Source organism: Siphateles boraxobius, unplaced genomic scaffold (genome assembly GCF_051911475.1).
Source record: "Siphateles boraxobius isolate OS27281-9 unplaced genomic scaffold, OSU_SipBor_1 43, whole genome shotgun sequence".
In the NCBI taxonomy this organism is placed as follows: domain Eukaryota; kingdom Metazoa; phylum Chordata; class Actinopteri; order Cypriniformes; family Leuciscidae; genus Siphateles; species Siphateles boraxobius.
In genome coordinates, this window is record NW_027509064.1 from 2,718,387 (window position 1) to 2,735,072 (window position 16,686).

At 44.6% G+C, this 16,686-nt stretch overlaps 1 protein-coding gene across 1 annotated transcript in view; it reads left to right on the forward strand.

Moving 5' to 3' along the window:
• serinc2 (serine incorporator 2) overlaps positions 1-16,627 on the forward strand; it is a 30,740-nt gene extending 14,113 nt beyond the window's left edge. The window contains exons 9-10 of the mRNA XM_077200090.1: positions 13,448-13,666; positions 15,879-16,627. Of these exons, the coding sequence (XP_077056205.1) occupies positions 13,448-13,666; positions 15,879-16,017 (358 nt within the window). The 3' untranslated portion in view covers positions 16,018-16,627. The remainder of the gene's footprint in view (positions 1-13,447; positions 13,667-15,878) is intronic.
• Positions 16,628-16,686: the final 59 nt, after the last annotated feature.

Genomic DNA, 16,686 nt, shown 5'->3' on the forward strand with positions numbered 1-16,686 from the left:
GCAGAGGCGTTTCGGCTAGAGCAGAGATGGAAAGGTATGGAGCACCAATTCAGGCAACTACAGCAACTGGTGAGAGGCGATACAGCATTAATGCAGGCGACGAGGCAGCCACTCGCCGGGCTGCAACAGATGGACCCACCCTGCTCCCGCCCTTCGACAGCCTTTGATCCAGTCAACTTGCCATTTCTGGATGTACCAACTCCTCAGCCACATCCAGATCAACACCCAGTACCAGGGATGCAGAGCTCCCTCAACTCCACTGCCCTCGGCCTTGCCACACCTCTAAATATCCAGCGGAGGTGGAAACCCCCAAGAATGTCCGCGTATGAAGAGGACGAAGATATTGAGCACTATTTGACCACCTTCGAAAGGCTCGCAGCAGCAAGTCAGTGGCCCCATGAGACTTGGGCATTGTACCTTGTGCCCTTGTTGAATGGTAAGGCCAGATCTGCCTATGTAGCCATGTGTGTTGAAGACAGTCAGGATTACATGAAAGTGAAGCAAGCCATTCTCAATAAGTTCAACATCAGCACTGAGACTTATCGCCAGCGTTTCCGCTCCAAGTCTATCAAGGAGGGTGAGACGGCGAAAGAACTGCAAGCCCGGCTAAAGGACCTGATGGAGAAGTGGCTAGTTCCAGAGACGCGAACCAGGGACCAGGTGTGCGACCAAATCGTGCTGGAGCAGTTCCTGGGCATGCTGTACACTGAGCTTCAAGTATGTGTGAAAGAATGCACCCCGGGTTCGTCGGCGCAAGCAGCAGATCTGGTGGAGACCTTCATGGCTGCCAGACAATCCAGAAGAGGCTATCACTTGGGTCCACAACAACAGGACTGGAGAAGACCCTACCAAACAGCCCAGAGAGAGACAGAGAAGACAGCCTCTGGTAGGTCTGCGGGTGGTAGCAGTCATGTATTTAGACCATCTAACAGCCTCAATAGCCCCAATGTTAGTCCCACTCCAGCTGGAACACCTAGAGTACCTATATGTCACGGTTGTGGTCAACAAGGTCACATCAGGCCCAATTGTACACTGAAGAAAGTGTCTGATTCCAGACTATCTTACCTACCTGGCCCTATCAAGCACTTACCTTGTGTGTCTTCTGATGTTACTGTCCCTGTGAAGATAAGTGGAAAGACAGTCCAGGCTTTGGTTGACTCAGGAAGTAGTCAGTCTTTCGTTCTTCGATCTTGTTTGAGGTCTGATTTCCAGCCTGTGGGCAAAGTGAGAGTCCGTTGTGTCCATGGTGATGAGTCTGTGCACCAGACCAGTGAGGTTCTCGTAGATATTAATGGCCAAAAATATTTGTTAACCGTAGGGATTTTGGATAAATGCCCTTACCCAGTGATTTTAGGACAGGATGTGCCAGTTCTTACAGAGCTATTGCAAAGTGTTAACACAGTCAGTGCTTATGTTACAACTAGAGCACAGGCCAATACCAAAAAAGACTCCAACGTGTGGTCAGAGTTACCATTTGAGAATTGTCCTTGGTGATAAACCTAAAAAGTCCAAGGCAGAGAAGCGTAGAGCAAAGGTGGCAGGTACATTGGTGAAGGAAAGTCTGTCCTTTCCACAGCTAGAGGACATTGAAGTCTTTGAAGACTTCAATAAGCTTCAACAGGAAGACCCCACACTTAGTTCTTGCTTTTCTTCTGTTAAGACCGATGATGAGGCTAGGAATGCCATGAGGGAGGGTGACAGGTGTTTTGTTATCAATAATGGGAAACTGTATCGAGTGAGTACAGACACAGAGCAGTTAGTGGTTCCTAAGACTCTGAGAGCCAAAGTGTTACACCTAGGTCATAGTATTCCATGGTCAGGACATCTAGGCAGGGAGTAGACTGAGAAGAGAATCCTGCAAAGATTTTATTGGCCAGGTGTTAACAGGGACATAGCAGAGTGCTCTAGGTCTTGTCCAGAGTGCCAGTTGTCTGCTCGCTCCAAAAGAGGCTTAAAAGCTCCCCTCATCAGTCTCCCAATTATTGACACGCCTTTTAGTCGCATCGCTATGGATGTAGTTGGTCCCTTAGAGAGGAGTAGAGCAGGGCACCGCTATATCTTGGTAATTTGCGATTACGCAACACGTTACCCTGAAGCATTCCCCCTCAGAAATACTAAGGCAAGGCAAGTGGCCAATAGTTTGATTCAACTTTTCTCCCGTGTGGGTGTCCCCAAAGAAATCTTAACTGATCAGGGAACTAATTTCACCAGCAAGGCATTGAGACAGGTGTACTCCCTGTTAGGGATTCGGGGCATTAAAACCACACCCTACCACCCGCAGACCGACGGTATGGTTGAGAGATTCAATAAAGACCCTGAAGTTGGTGCTGCGGAAGTTCGTGTCGGAATCAGGAGCTGACTGGGACCAGTGGCTTCCTTACCTATTATTTGCCTACGGAGAGGTACCGCAGGCATCCACCGGGTTCTCCCCCGTCGAACTCTTGTTCGGGCGGGAAGTGAGAGGCCCACTTGACATTCTCCGAGAGAGTTGGGAGGGGGACGCTCCTCATCAGCCAACCAACATTGTGAGTTATGTCCTGAAAATGCGGGAGAATCTGGACCAGCTGAGTTCCAGGGCTCACCAACATCTGGCTCAGGCGCAAACGAGGCAGAAAACGTGGTATGATCGGACAGCACGTAGTCGCACCTTTGTGTCCGGACAGAAAGTGCTGCTGCTGTTGCCTTCATCAGAAAGCAGTTTGCTGGTGAAGTGGCAAGGCCCTTTCAAGGTACTTCGCAAAATCGGTGAGGTTACCTATGAAATCTCAATGCTAGACAGACGTCGCTCTAAACAGATCTTCCACGTGAACCTCTTAAAACAATGGATTGATCGACCATCTTCTGTCCAAGACCAGCTGTGGGCGCGGACCGTGGAAGAGGAAGAAGAGTCGTTGGAGCAGTACTTTCCTACTGTGGGCGGCGAGTCAACCTACCCCTCCGGGACCCATTTGACAAATGAACAGCAGGAGGACCTAAAGAAAATCATCCCAAGAGGCCTGTTCCGAGACCAGCCAGGGCGAACCGACGTCATCACCCATGACATCCGGCTGACTTCTCCAGGTCCTATCCGGCAGACCACCACTAGGGTTCCAGCGCGACTGATCCCCGCACTGAAGCAGGAGGTGGTGGCGATGCTGGAAATGGGGGTGATCGAGACATCACACAGCGAGTGGTGCAGTCCCGTGGTCCTGGTGCCAAAAAAGGATGGGGGGCTCCGCTTCTGTGTAGACTTTTCGAAGCTGAATACCATCTCAGCTTTTGATCCATATCACATGCCTTGTGTAGACAAGCTGGTGGAGCGCCTGGGAAAGGCTGAGTTCCTCAGCACCTTGGACTTGTGTAAAGGGTACTGGCAAGTGCCACTCAACGCCCAAGCACGAGAACTGACCGCCTTCAAAGCTCCATCTGGATTGTTCCAGTTTAAGGTCATGCCCTTTGGCCTTCATGTAGCAGCAGCAACATTCCAGCGTCTCATGGATGAAGTGCTGAGGGGCGCTGAGGACCATGCCGCTGCTTATATTGATGATGTCATCATTTACAGTTCGTCGTGGGAAGAACATCTTCAACACCTTAGTGATGTCTTCCGAAGGATTCGTCTGGCCGGATTTGTAGTGAATGCCAGCAAATGCCAGCTTGCCCGGGCTGAAGTGTGCTACTTGGGATATGTCCTGGGTTGCGGTACTATACGTCCTCAGGTCAGCAAGGTGGAAGCCATCCGCAGCTCCCAGCCGCCTACAACCAAGAAGGGGGTTAGATCTTTTCTGGGGTTGGTCGGATGGTACCGGCGCTTTATTTCCAACTTTTCAAGCCGAGCAGCTCCCTTGTCAGATCTCACTCGTAAGACCAGCCCCAATAAGGTGGTCTGGACTGCGGAGTGTAAAGGCCTCATTATGCTTCTGCGTCAACTCCACGGCGTAGCTACGCCGTCACTCCTACGCCGTCGTGGCCGTTTTATGGTTCTGCGTCAGGTTGAGCTGCATCGCGGTGCATCTGACCAATCACAGCCATTGTGGTCTGCGTCACCTCGACGCGTAGTTACAATTTTTTGGAGGTGCACGTCGAGCTACGGTGGAGGGGTTCGCGGCGACGCAGAGGGGTCTGCGGGGGTACGCCGTCGATTCGACGCAGAAGCATAAAACAGGCTTTAGGCTGCTTTCCATGACCTCAAGGAGAGTATGTGCCACGAACCAGTGTTGCAGAGTCCTGACTTTTCCTTACCCTTCACGGTGCAAACCGACGCTTCGGGCATTGGACTGGGAGCAGTGTTGTTGCAGGATGAGGGGGAGGACAAAAGACCCATACAGTTTGTGAGCCGCAAACTGTTCCCTCGCGAGACTCTGTACTCCACCATTGAAAAGGAGTGCCTTGCCATCAAGTGGGATCTGGACACTTTAAAATATTACCTTGTTGGCAAAGAGTTTGTCTGCGAGACAGACCACAGGCCCTTGAAATGGTTACACCGTATGCGTGACTTTAATTCCAGAATCACCCGATGGCACCTGTCCTTGCAGCCATACAGGTTGATTTCCATTACACGAGAGTAGATGTTAAAACTTCATGCTGATTTGTACTCGGCTTTCGCCAAGATAAGCACCAACTAAGACGTAGCTTTACAGTAACCTATGCTCCTCCATCCATTTACGCTTCTTTCCATCTGGTGACGTGAATCTCCTTCTGTCTGGTGTTAATAGTGTATTTGCGCATCAGCACACACAACGGCTGCAACCACAGTGCGGTCCCCCCATAACAACCCTCTGGATTGCGCGGAGTAGGGAAGATCTCTAGGGTCTTCAAGTGGGCACCTTCCGTCCTCAGTGTTTCGTCGACTAGCCCACGACACCTCAAGAGGGCTCGACAGTGACTCTGGCGTCCCAGAGTCACCCCCCTCCGTCCCCCACTCAACTCAGCCCAGCTTACTGACCTCTACTTCCCTCTTGCTGCTGAGACCTAACCACAATCTCACAATCTCTCCGCAACCCAACCATACGCGCCAACCCGTTTGACTAAGGCTGTCGAGCCCCACTGGTGCGTTAATATGCAGTTTCAGTGGCAACGGTTCCGTATGGCATACCACCTACCGCAAAACACAATATCTGCCCAACCACCCGTCATTCACACAATATACACAGGAACGTAATGACTGTAAATACTATACAACCTCTACAAATAAACCAACAGTGCTGCTGAGACCTAGCCACAATCTCACAATCTCTCCGCAACCCAACCATACGCGCCAACCCGTTTGACTAAGGCTGTCGAGCCCCATTGGTGCGTTAATATGCAGTTTCAGTCGCAACGGTTCCGTATGGCATACCACCTACCGCAAAACACAATATCTGCCCAACATCCCGTCATTCACGCAATATACACAGGAACTTAATGACTGTAAATACTATACAACCTATACAAATAATCCAACACCTTTCAAGTTTTCAAGAATTCTACGAAACCGTAGCATGGCGGCCTGTACTCAGCCAGCTAGAATCTTTCCGTCTCAACCACAGCCAGTTGCTGCTGCTTCAGATAAGTTCTTTACTGTGCGACGCAACTCTTGACCACTGAATCCGACGTCTCTGAGGAACCGGGTTGTAGAGTGTGCCACAAAACCTCGACAACCCACTTCCACTGGATAAACCTGGACTCTCCATCCTCGCTGTTCTGCTTCAGTGGCCAGATGAGCATACCGCAATTTCTTCCTCTCATATGCCTCATCGACCGCATCCTCCCATGGCACTGTTAACTCTATCAGTTGAACAATGCGTGCTGATCCAGACCACAAAACAATATCTGGTCGTAGGTTAGTGGTGGCAATCTCAGGTGGAAAAATAAGCCGTTGATCAAGATCAGCCAGCATCTTCCAGTCCCTAGCAGCTTCCAGTTGTCCTGGGCGAGAATTGGTGTTAGCACCTTTTCTTGGTGGTTGCTCGCCTGGGCGGAGGAATATTGTCTTCTGCGTGTAATGTTTTGCTAGAACAGGCGGCAACTTATTGGTCATACTACGCTTGCCTTCCAATGCTAAAGCCAAACATCGCAATACTTGGTCATGGCGCCAAGTAAACCGACCTTGGCTAAGAGCCACCTTACATCCTGTCAAAATGTGCTTTAATGTGGCAGGTGATGAACACAAAGGACAAGAGGGATCCTCTCCTACCCAGAGGTTTAGGTTCTGCGGTGATGGGTGAACATCATATGTTGACCTAATAAGGAAACTGATCCTACTCTCTTCCATTGACCAAAGGTCTTGCCAGCCCATTTTTCGTTGTTCCACACTCTCCCATCTCATCCACTCTCCCTGCTTGGCCTGGGAAATGGCCTTTATACATCTCATCCTCTCCTCCTGCTTTCGCACCTCGTTGACTACCAGCTTCCTCCTTTGAGCTGGGCCTGCCTTGTGCCATTTAGGAGGAGCTAAACTGAGCCCAAAACTCCCTCTTCCATGCTGTACCTGTCCCACGATATCCCCAATTTGAAGGTCAGCCTTTGCCTCTACTACAGATTTCTTTGCTGACCACTTTCTACCAGTTTTTACCACAGGGGCTGCCTCCCTTACACATTTGTCGCGTGACTCTGCTAAAGTCATTTCCAGCCTGACCTTGGCACACTTAAACTCCTCGGTTAAAGCAGAGACTGGCAGCTGCAATACTCCTTTACTATAAAGTCCCACTCTGCTGAGGCAGCGTGGAACTCCCAACCATTTCCTGATGTATGAACTTATTAACGCTTCCAGCTTATCCACTGTTGTCAAAGAAACCTCGTACACAGTCAGTGGCCACAGCAACCTTGGCAGTAGACCAAACTGAAAGCACCAGAGTTTTAGTTTGCCTGGTAGAGCACAGCTGTTTATGCTCTTCAACCCTTCCACTGCTTGTCGTCTAACTTCTCCCACTCGAACTGTGTCCTTTAGATCCCCATCGTACCATCTCCCTAGACTCTTCACTGGCTTCTGAGAAACTGTTGGTATTGCCTCACCATTAATGAAGAATATTTTATCTACTACCTTGCCTTTAACTATTGAGATGCTCCTTGATTTAGAGGGCTTAAATTGCATTCGTACCCATTCAATATTATCTGTTAACTTCCCCAATAACCGATTAGTGCAGGCTACCGTTGTAGTCATGGTTGTCATGTCATCCATGTATGCTCTGATTGGTGGTAGTCGCATCCCAGAAGCCAAGCGCTCTCCTCCTACTACCCATTTTGATGCCCTAATGGTTACTTCCATTGCCGTGGTAAAAGCCAGTGGAGAAATGGTGCATCCTGCCATTATTCCAACCTCTAAGCATTGCCATGTAGTGCTGAATTCTGGAGTTGAGAAACTAAATTGCAAATCTCCAAAATAGGCTTTCACTAAATTTGTTATCGACATCGGTACCCTGAAAAAATCAAATTATGCCCAAAGAAGCTCATGTGGCACTGAACCATATGCATTAGCCAAATCGAGGAATGTCACGTGGAGCTCCTTCCTCTCCTTTTTAGCTGATTGTATTCGTTTCCAGATAACACTGATATGTTCTAAGCATCCTGAGAATCCTGGAATGCCCGCTTTTTGAACTGAAGTGTCAATGAAGCCATTCTTTAATAGGTAGGTTGACAATCTCTGAGCAATAATGCTGAAGAAAATTTTGCCTTCGACGTTTAATAGTGAAATAGGGCGAAACTGACTGATGCTTGTAGCATCTTTTTCTTTGGGTATAAAGACTCCCCCTGCTCGGCGCCATGATCTAGGTACAACCTGCTTTTCCCAAGCCACTTTTATCAATTTCCACAGAATCCTTAGAACTCCTGAAGCACTCTTGTACACTCTGTACGGAACTCCATTAGGCCCTGGAGATGATGAAGCCCTTGCCTTTCTCACAACCTGCTCTATCTCTTTCCACTTAGGTGCACAGACCTCCATTTGGTATTCTGGTGGATTGACAGGTGGGATGTCTGACGGAATTGACATAGGCTCATGCCTTTTTGCATCTGTATGCGTTTCCTCCAAATATCTCTCTAGCTCAACCCTAGATGCTTTTAGAGTGCCATTATTCTCACTGGTGAATAACTTCTTTATGAATTTGAATGGATCTTTATAGAAATTAGCCCTTGCACGTTCCTTCTTTTTGTAGCGTTTCCGTAGGCGCTCAACTCTGCGTAATGTTGCAAGCTTATCTTTTATGGCCCTTTGTAAGAGATTGAGTCCCTCCTTCTGACTTTGTTCCGCTCTTTTCCATTGCTTCCTCAGCTGTCTCCTTTCTCTAACTAACCCTTCAATTTTCTGCTGCCGTCTAGACAATCCAGGAGTAGTTTGTACTTTTTCCTTCCTTTTTTCCACACCAAACCTCTCACTTCCATATGCGTAAATGATGTCCCCAAATTTATCCAGCTTCTTTTCAACTGTACCAGTTAATCTTTCCAATGCAAAGCATAGATCTGTGTTTACCGTGTCCCATGCAGTTTTCTCACTAGCTCTTGGCCATCTAACTCCAGGCCTATGCCCGTTGAGGTTCTTTTCTCTCTTATGCTGGTTAGTCTGACCGGGTTCACAAGAATCAATGTGTTCATCACTAACTGTGCAAACCCTCATCTCCTCTATGACAGGGGTGCTGATATCCTGCGAACTGTGGTTTGCTTCCTGTCGCTGGATTTCATTCGACTGACTTGACTGACTCCGTAAGAAGTACTGATCAATGCGAGGCCCTTGTCCCTTCTCCCTCAAGCATTTCATTTTCCCTTGATGAATCTTCAAACCCCTGACCGTTGTCGCCTTGCTCCAGCCACAGACACAAGCTTGGAGTTCAATGGCTTTGCTAACTGCTGAACCTGAACTAGTCTTTTGTGAAGTACTCTCCATACTCATATCCGTTTCCATTCCAAAGTCGTTAACCATGTTGTCCACCATTGAGTCATCTTCCGCCCCTGCTCTCGCAGACTCTAGGGGTATTTTCCTCTTTAATTTTTCAGAAGCCTTGGGCGGGTGTCTCCAGCATCCTGTAAACACAGAGCTGGATACTGCCGACAAGGGTAGCTAACCCTTACCAGCCCCATTGGGGTCTCTTTCCTCCTGTCAGCTGTCTCTCCAGGCTGTCACAAGGTCTTTCCCTTGTTGCCAGCAGCACTATTCACCGCAGTCACTGGACGTATCCAGATCTTCATGATTTCCATTACACGAGAGTATATGTTAAAACTTCATGCTGATTTGTACTCGGCTTTCGCCAAGATAAGCACCAACTAAGACGTAGCTTTACAGTAACCTATGCTTCTCCATCCATTTACACTTCTTTCCATCTGGTGACGTGAATCTCCTTCTGTCTGGTGTTAATAGTGTATTTGCGCATCAGCACACACAACGGCTGCAACCACATTGCGGTCCACCCATAACAACCCTCTGGATTGAGCGGAGTAGGGAGCATCTCTAGGGTCTTCAAGTGGGCACCTTCCGTCCTCAGTGTTTCGTCGACTAGCCCACGACACCTCAAGAGGGCTCGACAGTGACTCTGGCGTCCCAGAGTCACCCCCCTCCGTCCCCCACTCAACTCAGCCCAGCTTACTGACCTCTACTTCCCTCTTGCTGCTGAGACCTAACCACAATCTCATAATCTCTCCGCAACCCAACCATACGCGCCAACCCGTTTGACTAAGGCTGTCGAGCCCCACTGGTGCGTTAATATGCAGTTTCAGTGGCAACGGTTCCGTATGGCATACCACCTACCGCAAAACACAATATCTGCCCAACCACCCGTCATTCACGCAATATACACAGGAACGTAATGACTGTAAATACTATACAACATCTACAAATAAACCAACAGTGCTGCTGAGACCTAACCACAATCTCACAATCTCTCCGCAACCCAACCATACGCGCCAACCCGTTTGACTAAGGCTGTCGAGCCCCACTGGTGCGTTAATATGCAGTTTCAGTGGCAACGGTTCCGTATGGCATACCACCTACCGCAAATCACAATATCTGCCCAACCACCCGTCATTCACGCAATATACAGAGGAACGTAATGACTGTAAATACTATACAACCTCTACAAATAAACCAACAGTGCTGCTGAGACCTAACCACAATCTCACAATCTCCGCAACCCAACCATACGCGCCAACCCGTTTGACTAAGGCTGTCTAGCCCCACTGGTGCGTTAATATGCAGTTTCAGTGGCAACGGTTCCGTATGGCATACCACCTACCGCAAAACACAATATCTGCCCAACATCCCGTCATTCACGCAATATACACAGGAACGTAATGACTGTAAATACTATACAACCTATACAAATAATCCAACACCCTTCAAGTTTTCAAGAATTCTACGAAACCGTAGCATGGCGGCCTGTACTCAGCCAGCTAGAATCTTTCCGTCTCAACCACAGCCAGTTGCTGCTCCTTTCTGCTGCTTCAGATAAGTTCTTTACTGTGCGACGCAACTCTTGACCACTGAATCCGACGTCTCTGAGGAACCAGGTTGTAGAGTGTGCCACAAAACCTCGACAACCCACTTCCACTGGATAAACCTGGACTCTCCATCCTCGCTGTTCTGCTTCAGTGGCCAGATGAGCATACTGCAATTTCTTCCTCTCATATGCCTCATCTACCGCATCCTCCCATGGCACTGTTAACTCTATCAGTTGAACAATGCGTGCTGATCCAGACCACAAAACAATATCTGGTCGTAGGTTAGTGGTGGCAATCTCAGGTGGAAAAATAAGCCGTTGATCAAGATCAGCCAGCATCTTCCAGTCCCTAGCAGCTTCCAGTTGTCCTGGGTGAGAATTGGTGTTAGCACCTTTTCTTGGTGGTTGCTCGCCTGGGCGGAGGAATATTGTCTTCTGCGTGTAATGTTTTGCTAGAACAGGCGGCAACTTCTTGGTCATACTACGCTTGCCTTCCAATGCTAAAGCCAAACATCGCAATACTTGGTCATGGCGCCAAGTAAACCGACCTTGGCTAAGAGCCACCTTACATCCTGTCAAAATGTGCTTTAATGTGGCAGGTGATGAACACAAAGGACAAGAGGGATCCTCTCCTACCCAGAGGTTTAGGTTCTGCGGTGATGGGAGAACATCATATGTTGACCTAATAAGGAAACTGATCCTACTCTCTTCCATTGACCAAAGGTCTTGCCAGCCCATTTTTCGTTGTTCCACACTCTCCCATCTCATCCACTCTCCCTGCTTGGCCTGGGAAATGGCCTTTATACATCTCATCCTCTCCTCCTGCTTTCGCACCTCGTTGACTACCAGCTTCCTCCTTTGAGCTGGGCCTGCCTTGTGCCATTTAGGAGGAGCTAAACTGAGCCCAAAACCCCCTCTTCCATGCTGTACCTGTCCCACGATATCCCCAATTTGAAGGTCAGCCTTTGCCTCTACTACAGATTTCTTTGCTGACCACTTTCTACCAGTTTTTACCACAGGGGCTGCCTCCCTTACACATTTGTCGCGTGACTCTGCTAAAGTTACTGTGAGATTTATGGCGGGAAAGGATAACGTTATTGCTGACTTTCTTTCACGTCATGAGATGGACCTAGACGTTCTCTCTTAAGGCGGGGGGGTGTGTGACGGGGCGCATAGCTATCGTTACGGCAGCGATATGCTGTCTATTCTAGTACACAAAGACTTGAGTGCAAATGTGACCTGCTACTTCTATCAATACATATCTGGCTGTTTTAAAGAAAATCATGTCAATTACGTTACAGTCATAATCAGTTATAATAATCATGCAACACATGTTTTCAGTATGTATCCGTTTATTTAGTTTAAGAGAAACATAGCTTGGACATACCATCTTTGTCGTACTGGCGTCTCTGGTTTGTTTGGGTAAAGGAAAATTTGCCGCGATTGTGGGGTTTAAATGCCGCTATGACTTCCGGGTCAATAGCAAATGACCTGCAGTTTGAGTTATTTATTTGAAGTTGTTAAATATGACTTGTTGCTTGTCAATTGTTGGCTGAAAATGTAGAAATAGCATTCTGTAATTTTCTAGTTTAATAGAAGTAGTATTTCAGCTGTTTTTAAATATTTATGTATTTGTCATCTGAACCACCCCTGCACTGTAATCACGTGTTGGTATGTTCCAATTCCAGGGGTGACCTCAGGCCTATAAAGTCTAGTATTGTCATTCTGTCGGGAGGAGCGTGACTGAGAAGACATACGTCTGTCTTTGCTCTAATTATAGCGACTTGTGTTAAGGTCAATTTTCAAACAACTGTAAACATTTAATTGTTGTTGTTTTTTTGTGTTTTTTTTACTCTCATGTCAATTTACTTTATTTACTAAACAGTTTTTTTTCTTTTCTTTTTTTCTTTTGTTAAATTTTTATTGCCTGTCATTGGCCTTGACTGGGACAAATAAGATCCCATCTGAACAAATTCATCCAACCTCTCCTGAGTGCTTTCATCTGCTCACGACAATTCAGTCACGTCTTCCCATAACAATGATATTTGTTTATTTTACATTCCCGCGTAATGTTTGGGGATCATTAAAGGATTAGTTTAATCCAGAATCAAAATTTCCTGATAATTTCCTGACTCCCATCTCATCCAAGATGTTGGTGTCTTTCTTTCTTCTGTCAAAAAGAAATTAAGGTTTTTGAGGGAAAAATTCCAGGATTTTTCTCCATATAGTGACTTCAATGGGGACCAACGGGTTGAAGGTCCAAATTGCAGTTTCAATGCAGCTTTAAAGAGCTCCACATGATCTCAGCCGGGGAATAAGGGTCTTATCTAACGAAAAAATCGGTCATTTTCACACAAAAAAAAAATATATATATATACTTTTTGACCACAAATGCTTATCTTGCACTAGCTCTGCTATGCGCATCCACAACTTCACGCATTATGTAATCATGTTTGAAAAGTCATGCATGACATAGGCGAAAAACTCCATTCAATTTTCTCCTCCAACTTCAAAATCGTCCAACATCCTTGTTTTACCTTTTTTTTGTAAAGGGCATTTTCCTCAAAAACCTTATTTTCTTTTCGACTGAAAAATAATTCTGGAGTGAACCACTCCTTTAAGATTTTTAAATGTTTTTGAGTCTCTTATGTTCAATAAGGCTGCATTTATTTGACCAACAGTATTGTGTAATATTATGTAATTTAAAGTAACTGTTTTCTGTTTTAATTGAATTGCTGCTGAAAATTCAGGCATAAATTACATTTTAAATTATGTCGCATGATACTTCAGAAATCATTTAAATCGGTTTTAAAAATGTATTAATTAATTTTCTTTCTGACCCCAAACTTTTGAATGGCACTATATATATATATATATATATATATATATATATATATATATATATATATATATATATATATATATATATATATATATATATATATCATAATCAAATCATATTCAGTATATCGTAAATGTTCAGTATATCCGCCAAAAATATTCAATTTAAATTTTTTGTAAAATGTCTAACTAAGCCACATTTGACATGTTTTCTTCTCTTTTTCTAGCATTCGTTCATCAAACAACAGCCAGGTGAACAAGCTCATGCAGACAGAGGAAGTTCAAGGGCTGGCGAGCACTGATGCCAGCGAGGGCGTCTCTGAGGATGGCGTGAGACGAGCTGTGGATAATGAAGAAGACAGCGTCACATACAGCTACTCGTTTTTCCATTTTTCCCTCTTCCTTGCCTCCCTCTACATCATGATGACCTTGACCAACTGGTATCAGTGAGTGTCTAGAGCAGGGGTATTCGGTTAAAGTTCCAAAAGGTCCGATCTCTATATTTCCTTCCCAGCGGAGGTCCGGATTATATATATATATATATATATATATATATATATATATATATACACAGTGCTCAGCGTAAATGAGTACACCCCCTTTGAAAAGTAACATTTTAAACCATATCTCAATGAACACAAAAACAATTTTCAAAATGTTGAAGTTTTATATAACATCTGTTTAACTTATAACATGAAAGTAAGGTTAATTATATAACAACATTTTCAGTTATACTCAAATTAGGGTGATGCAAAAATGAGTACATCCCACTGAAAGTGTCTGGAGCAAAGCTACATTTACAATTATTCACTACACAACAGACAGTTGACTATAAAAGGGTGTTACTTCCCATTTCATGCTGTCAGCAATATACCACATGGAAGAGAAATGTCACAAGACCTGAGAAGGAAAATAATTTCTTTACACCAGAAAGGTGAAGGCTACAAGAAGATCAGCAAAGCTTTACTTATCAGTCAGAATACTGTAGCAAAAGTGGTAAAAAAGTTTAAAAAAGATGGAACTGCAACCATCTCACAGAGACGTCCAGGTCGTCCACAGAAGTTAACATCTCGACAGGAGTGTCTTTTGATGAGAACGGTTGTAGAAAATCGGCATGCAAGTTCATTGCAGTTATCTATTCAACCTTTTAATCTTCACAGCTAATTGGGCTCAACTGATTAAAGTTTTATCCCCACACACACACTACATACTACACACACTATACACCACACACCACACACCACAAAGCTCAGCTTAAATGGATGGATGTTGCAAAATGTCGCCAACTTGTTCATTCCATGTCTAGAAGATGTAGTCTACTTGTTGTGGGGTGTAATCATTTTTGCATCACCCTAATTTGCACCACTGAAAAATGTGTATTCTAAGTTATATTATTAACCTTACTTTCATGTTATAAGTTAAACAAATGTTATATTAAACCTAGTGGTGTCAACATTTTGGAAATTGTTTTTGTGTTCATTGAGATATTGTTTAAAATGTTCAAAGGGGGTGTACTCATTTAAGCTGAGCTGTGTGGTGTGTAGTGTGTAGTGGGTGGTGTGTGTAGTGTGTGTGGGGATAAAACTTTCATCAGTTGAGCCCAATTAGCTGTGAAGATTAAAAGTTTAGATCAGGTGTTTTATCAAGCTATTGTTATCTTTACATTTAGATGCATATGAAAGGCAGAAGGCCATGTAACAGAAAAATATTGTATGCTGGTTCAGGTTTTTTTTTAAATCAGCAACATTTTTAATTCTGGGCCATTTTTATATTTTGCTTAAAATAAGCATCTACTAAAAACACACAATGTACATAATCAAAACGCCCTTATCACGAGCAGAGCAAAGTTGACTTGTAAATTTCAAAGTTGTCTTTCCTTGCCATCTGTAGCAATGTTCAGGGAAGAAGGAGACGGGAACCGGCGAATAATCAAATAGACTTTATTAAAATAAAACAAATGCTTTATGCTTCCGCTCCTCCGTGAGAGATGCGAGAGCGGTGTGCTCACAGGTGCTGCTCATTAACACTCGCACCACCGGCCTCGCTCCGTTCCCCACACCATCTACAAATGTTTTTCCCAGTTATAACTTTGTTTATTATGAAATGTTCTTAAGATGTTAAATGTAGATAAAAAAAAAGAAATTGTCACAATCCTGGTTTGTCATATGTATGTATGACAGATAAAAATAACTATATTTGCAGAATTGTTTTCTGCAATGTTTTAGCAAAAGTATCAATCTATTTTACTGCTCACCGGGTTTCTGTTACTGTTGTTTAAATAACCGCGTCATCTGCAGCTCTTAATGTGGTGCTTTAGCAAGAGAGAGAAACATGCATGTAATGGAATTGGCTTGAAGAAGCGCGTTTGGCTCTAGATAAAAATATTAGAGGAAATAGTGCCAAAAGATAATTGCCATAAACGACCCTGAGCACTTGTGGTGTGTACCACTCCGTTGTTTTGATGAGCTGTTCACTTTAAACTGTAGAAACTGTAAAATGGTGCTACAGTTATGATGTCTCGTCATCTGCCAATTGAATATGCCTGGTCTAGAATATCCTAAAACAGCACAACTGTGATAGACCAGCATTTTTTACTCAATTGGGGATTGAGCACTAATTATTCCTTAAAAACATTTTTTTCTTCTCTTTCCTTCTCAGGCCTGAGACCGACTACGCAGCCATGAAAACCACTATGCCATCTGTGTGGGTGAAGATCTGTTCGAGTTGGCTGGGGCTGGCACTGTACCTCTGGACTCTAGTGGCTCCGGTAATCCTGGCCGACCGAGACTTCAACTAAACGCCAATACGATTCTACAAGTGGCCTTATACAGAAGCAATATATATATATATACCTTATTCTGAGTTCACTTAGACAGTACATTACAGAAGTTTTTGTTTCTTAAGATGTTCTGAGCTCTTGAATTATGCACACTTCACAGGACACTTTTCATTTACATTTTTGTTATTTCATAATCATAAACCTTTACCAAACCTCTTCAACTGTACCCACAATACACCAGTAATGACTAAATAGGGAAATAAATACTAAATAACTCTTTCTGTTTTAAAAATTAGCTAGAATTCTTTGTGAATTTATGTATACTTCAATTCACATATTCTGTTATCACACATTATTTTATACATCCATTTCTGGATATTTTATTGTTCTTTATCTGCCTTGGGTCCAATTTTGTTAATTGCACTACGTTTTGATCAAATCAAAGATGAATGTTCAGTTGAAAATGAAGATCGCCTTATACATGTCAAGATTTTGATGACACATTTTTTACACTTTCCATTTACACTTTCAAAGCTTTATGATAACATTCCTGATCAAAAATATTCTAGTTCTGTGTTTGTACTTTATTCGTTCTTATAAAACGGATTATTAAAGGAAATGAACACAAGAAGTTATGGATCCATTCATCAATCCATTTATTCAAAGGCTGCTACTGTAATACAGCAA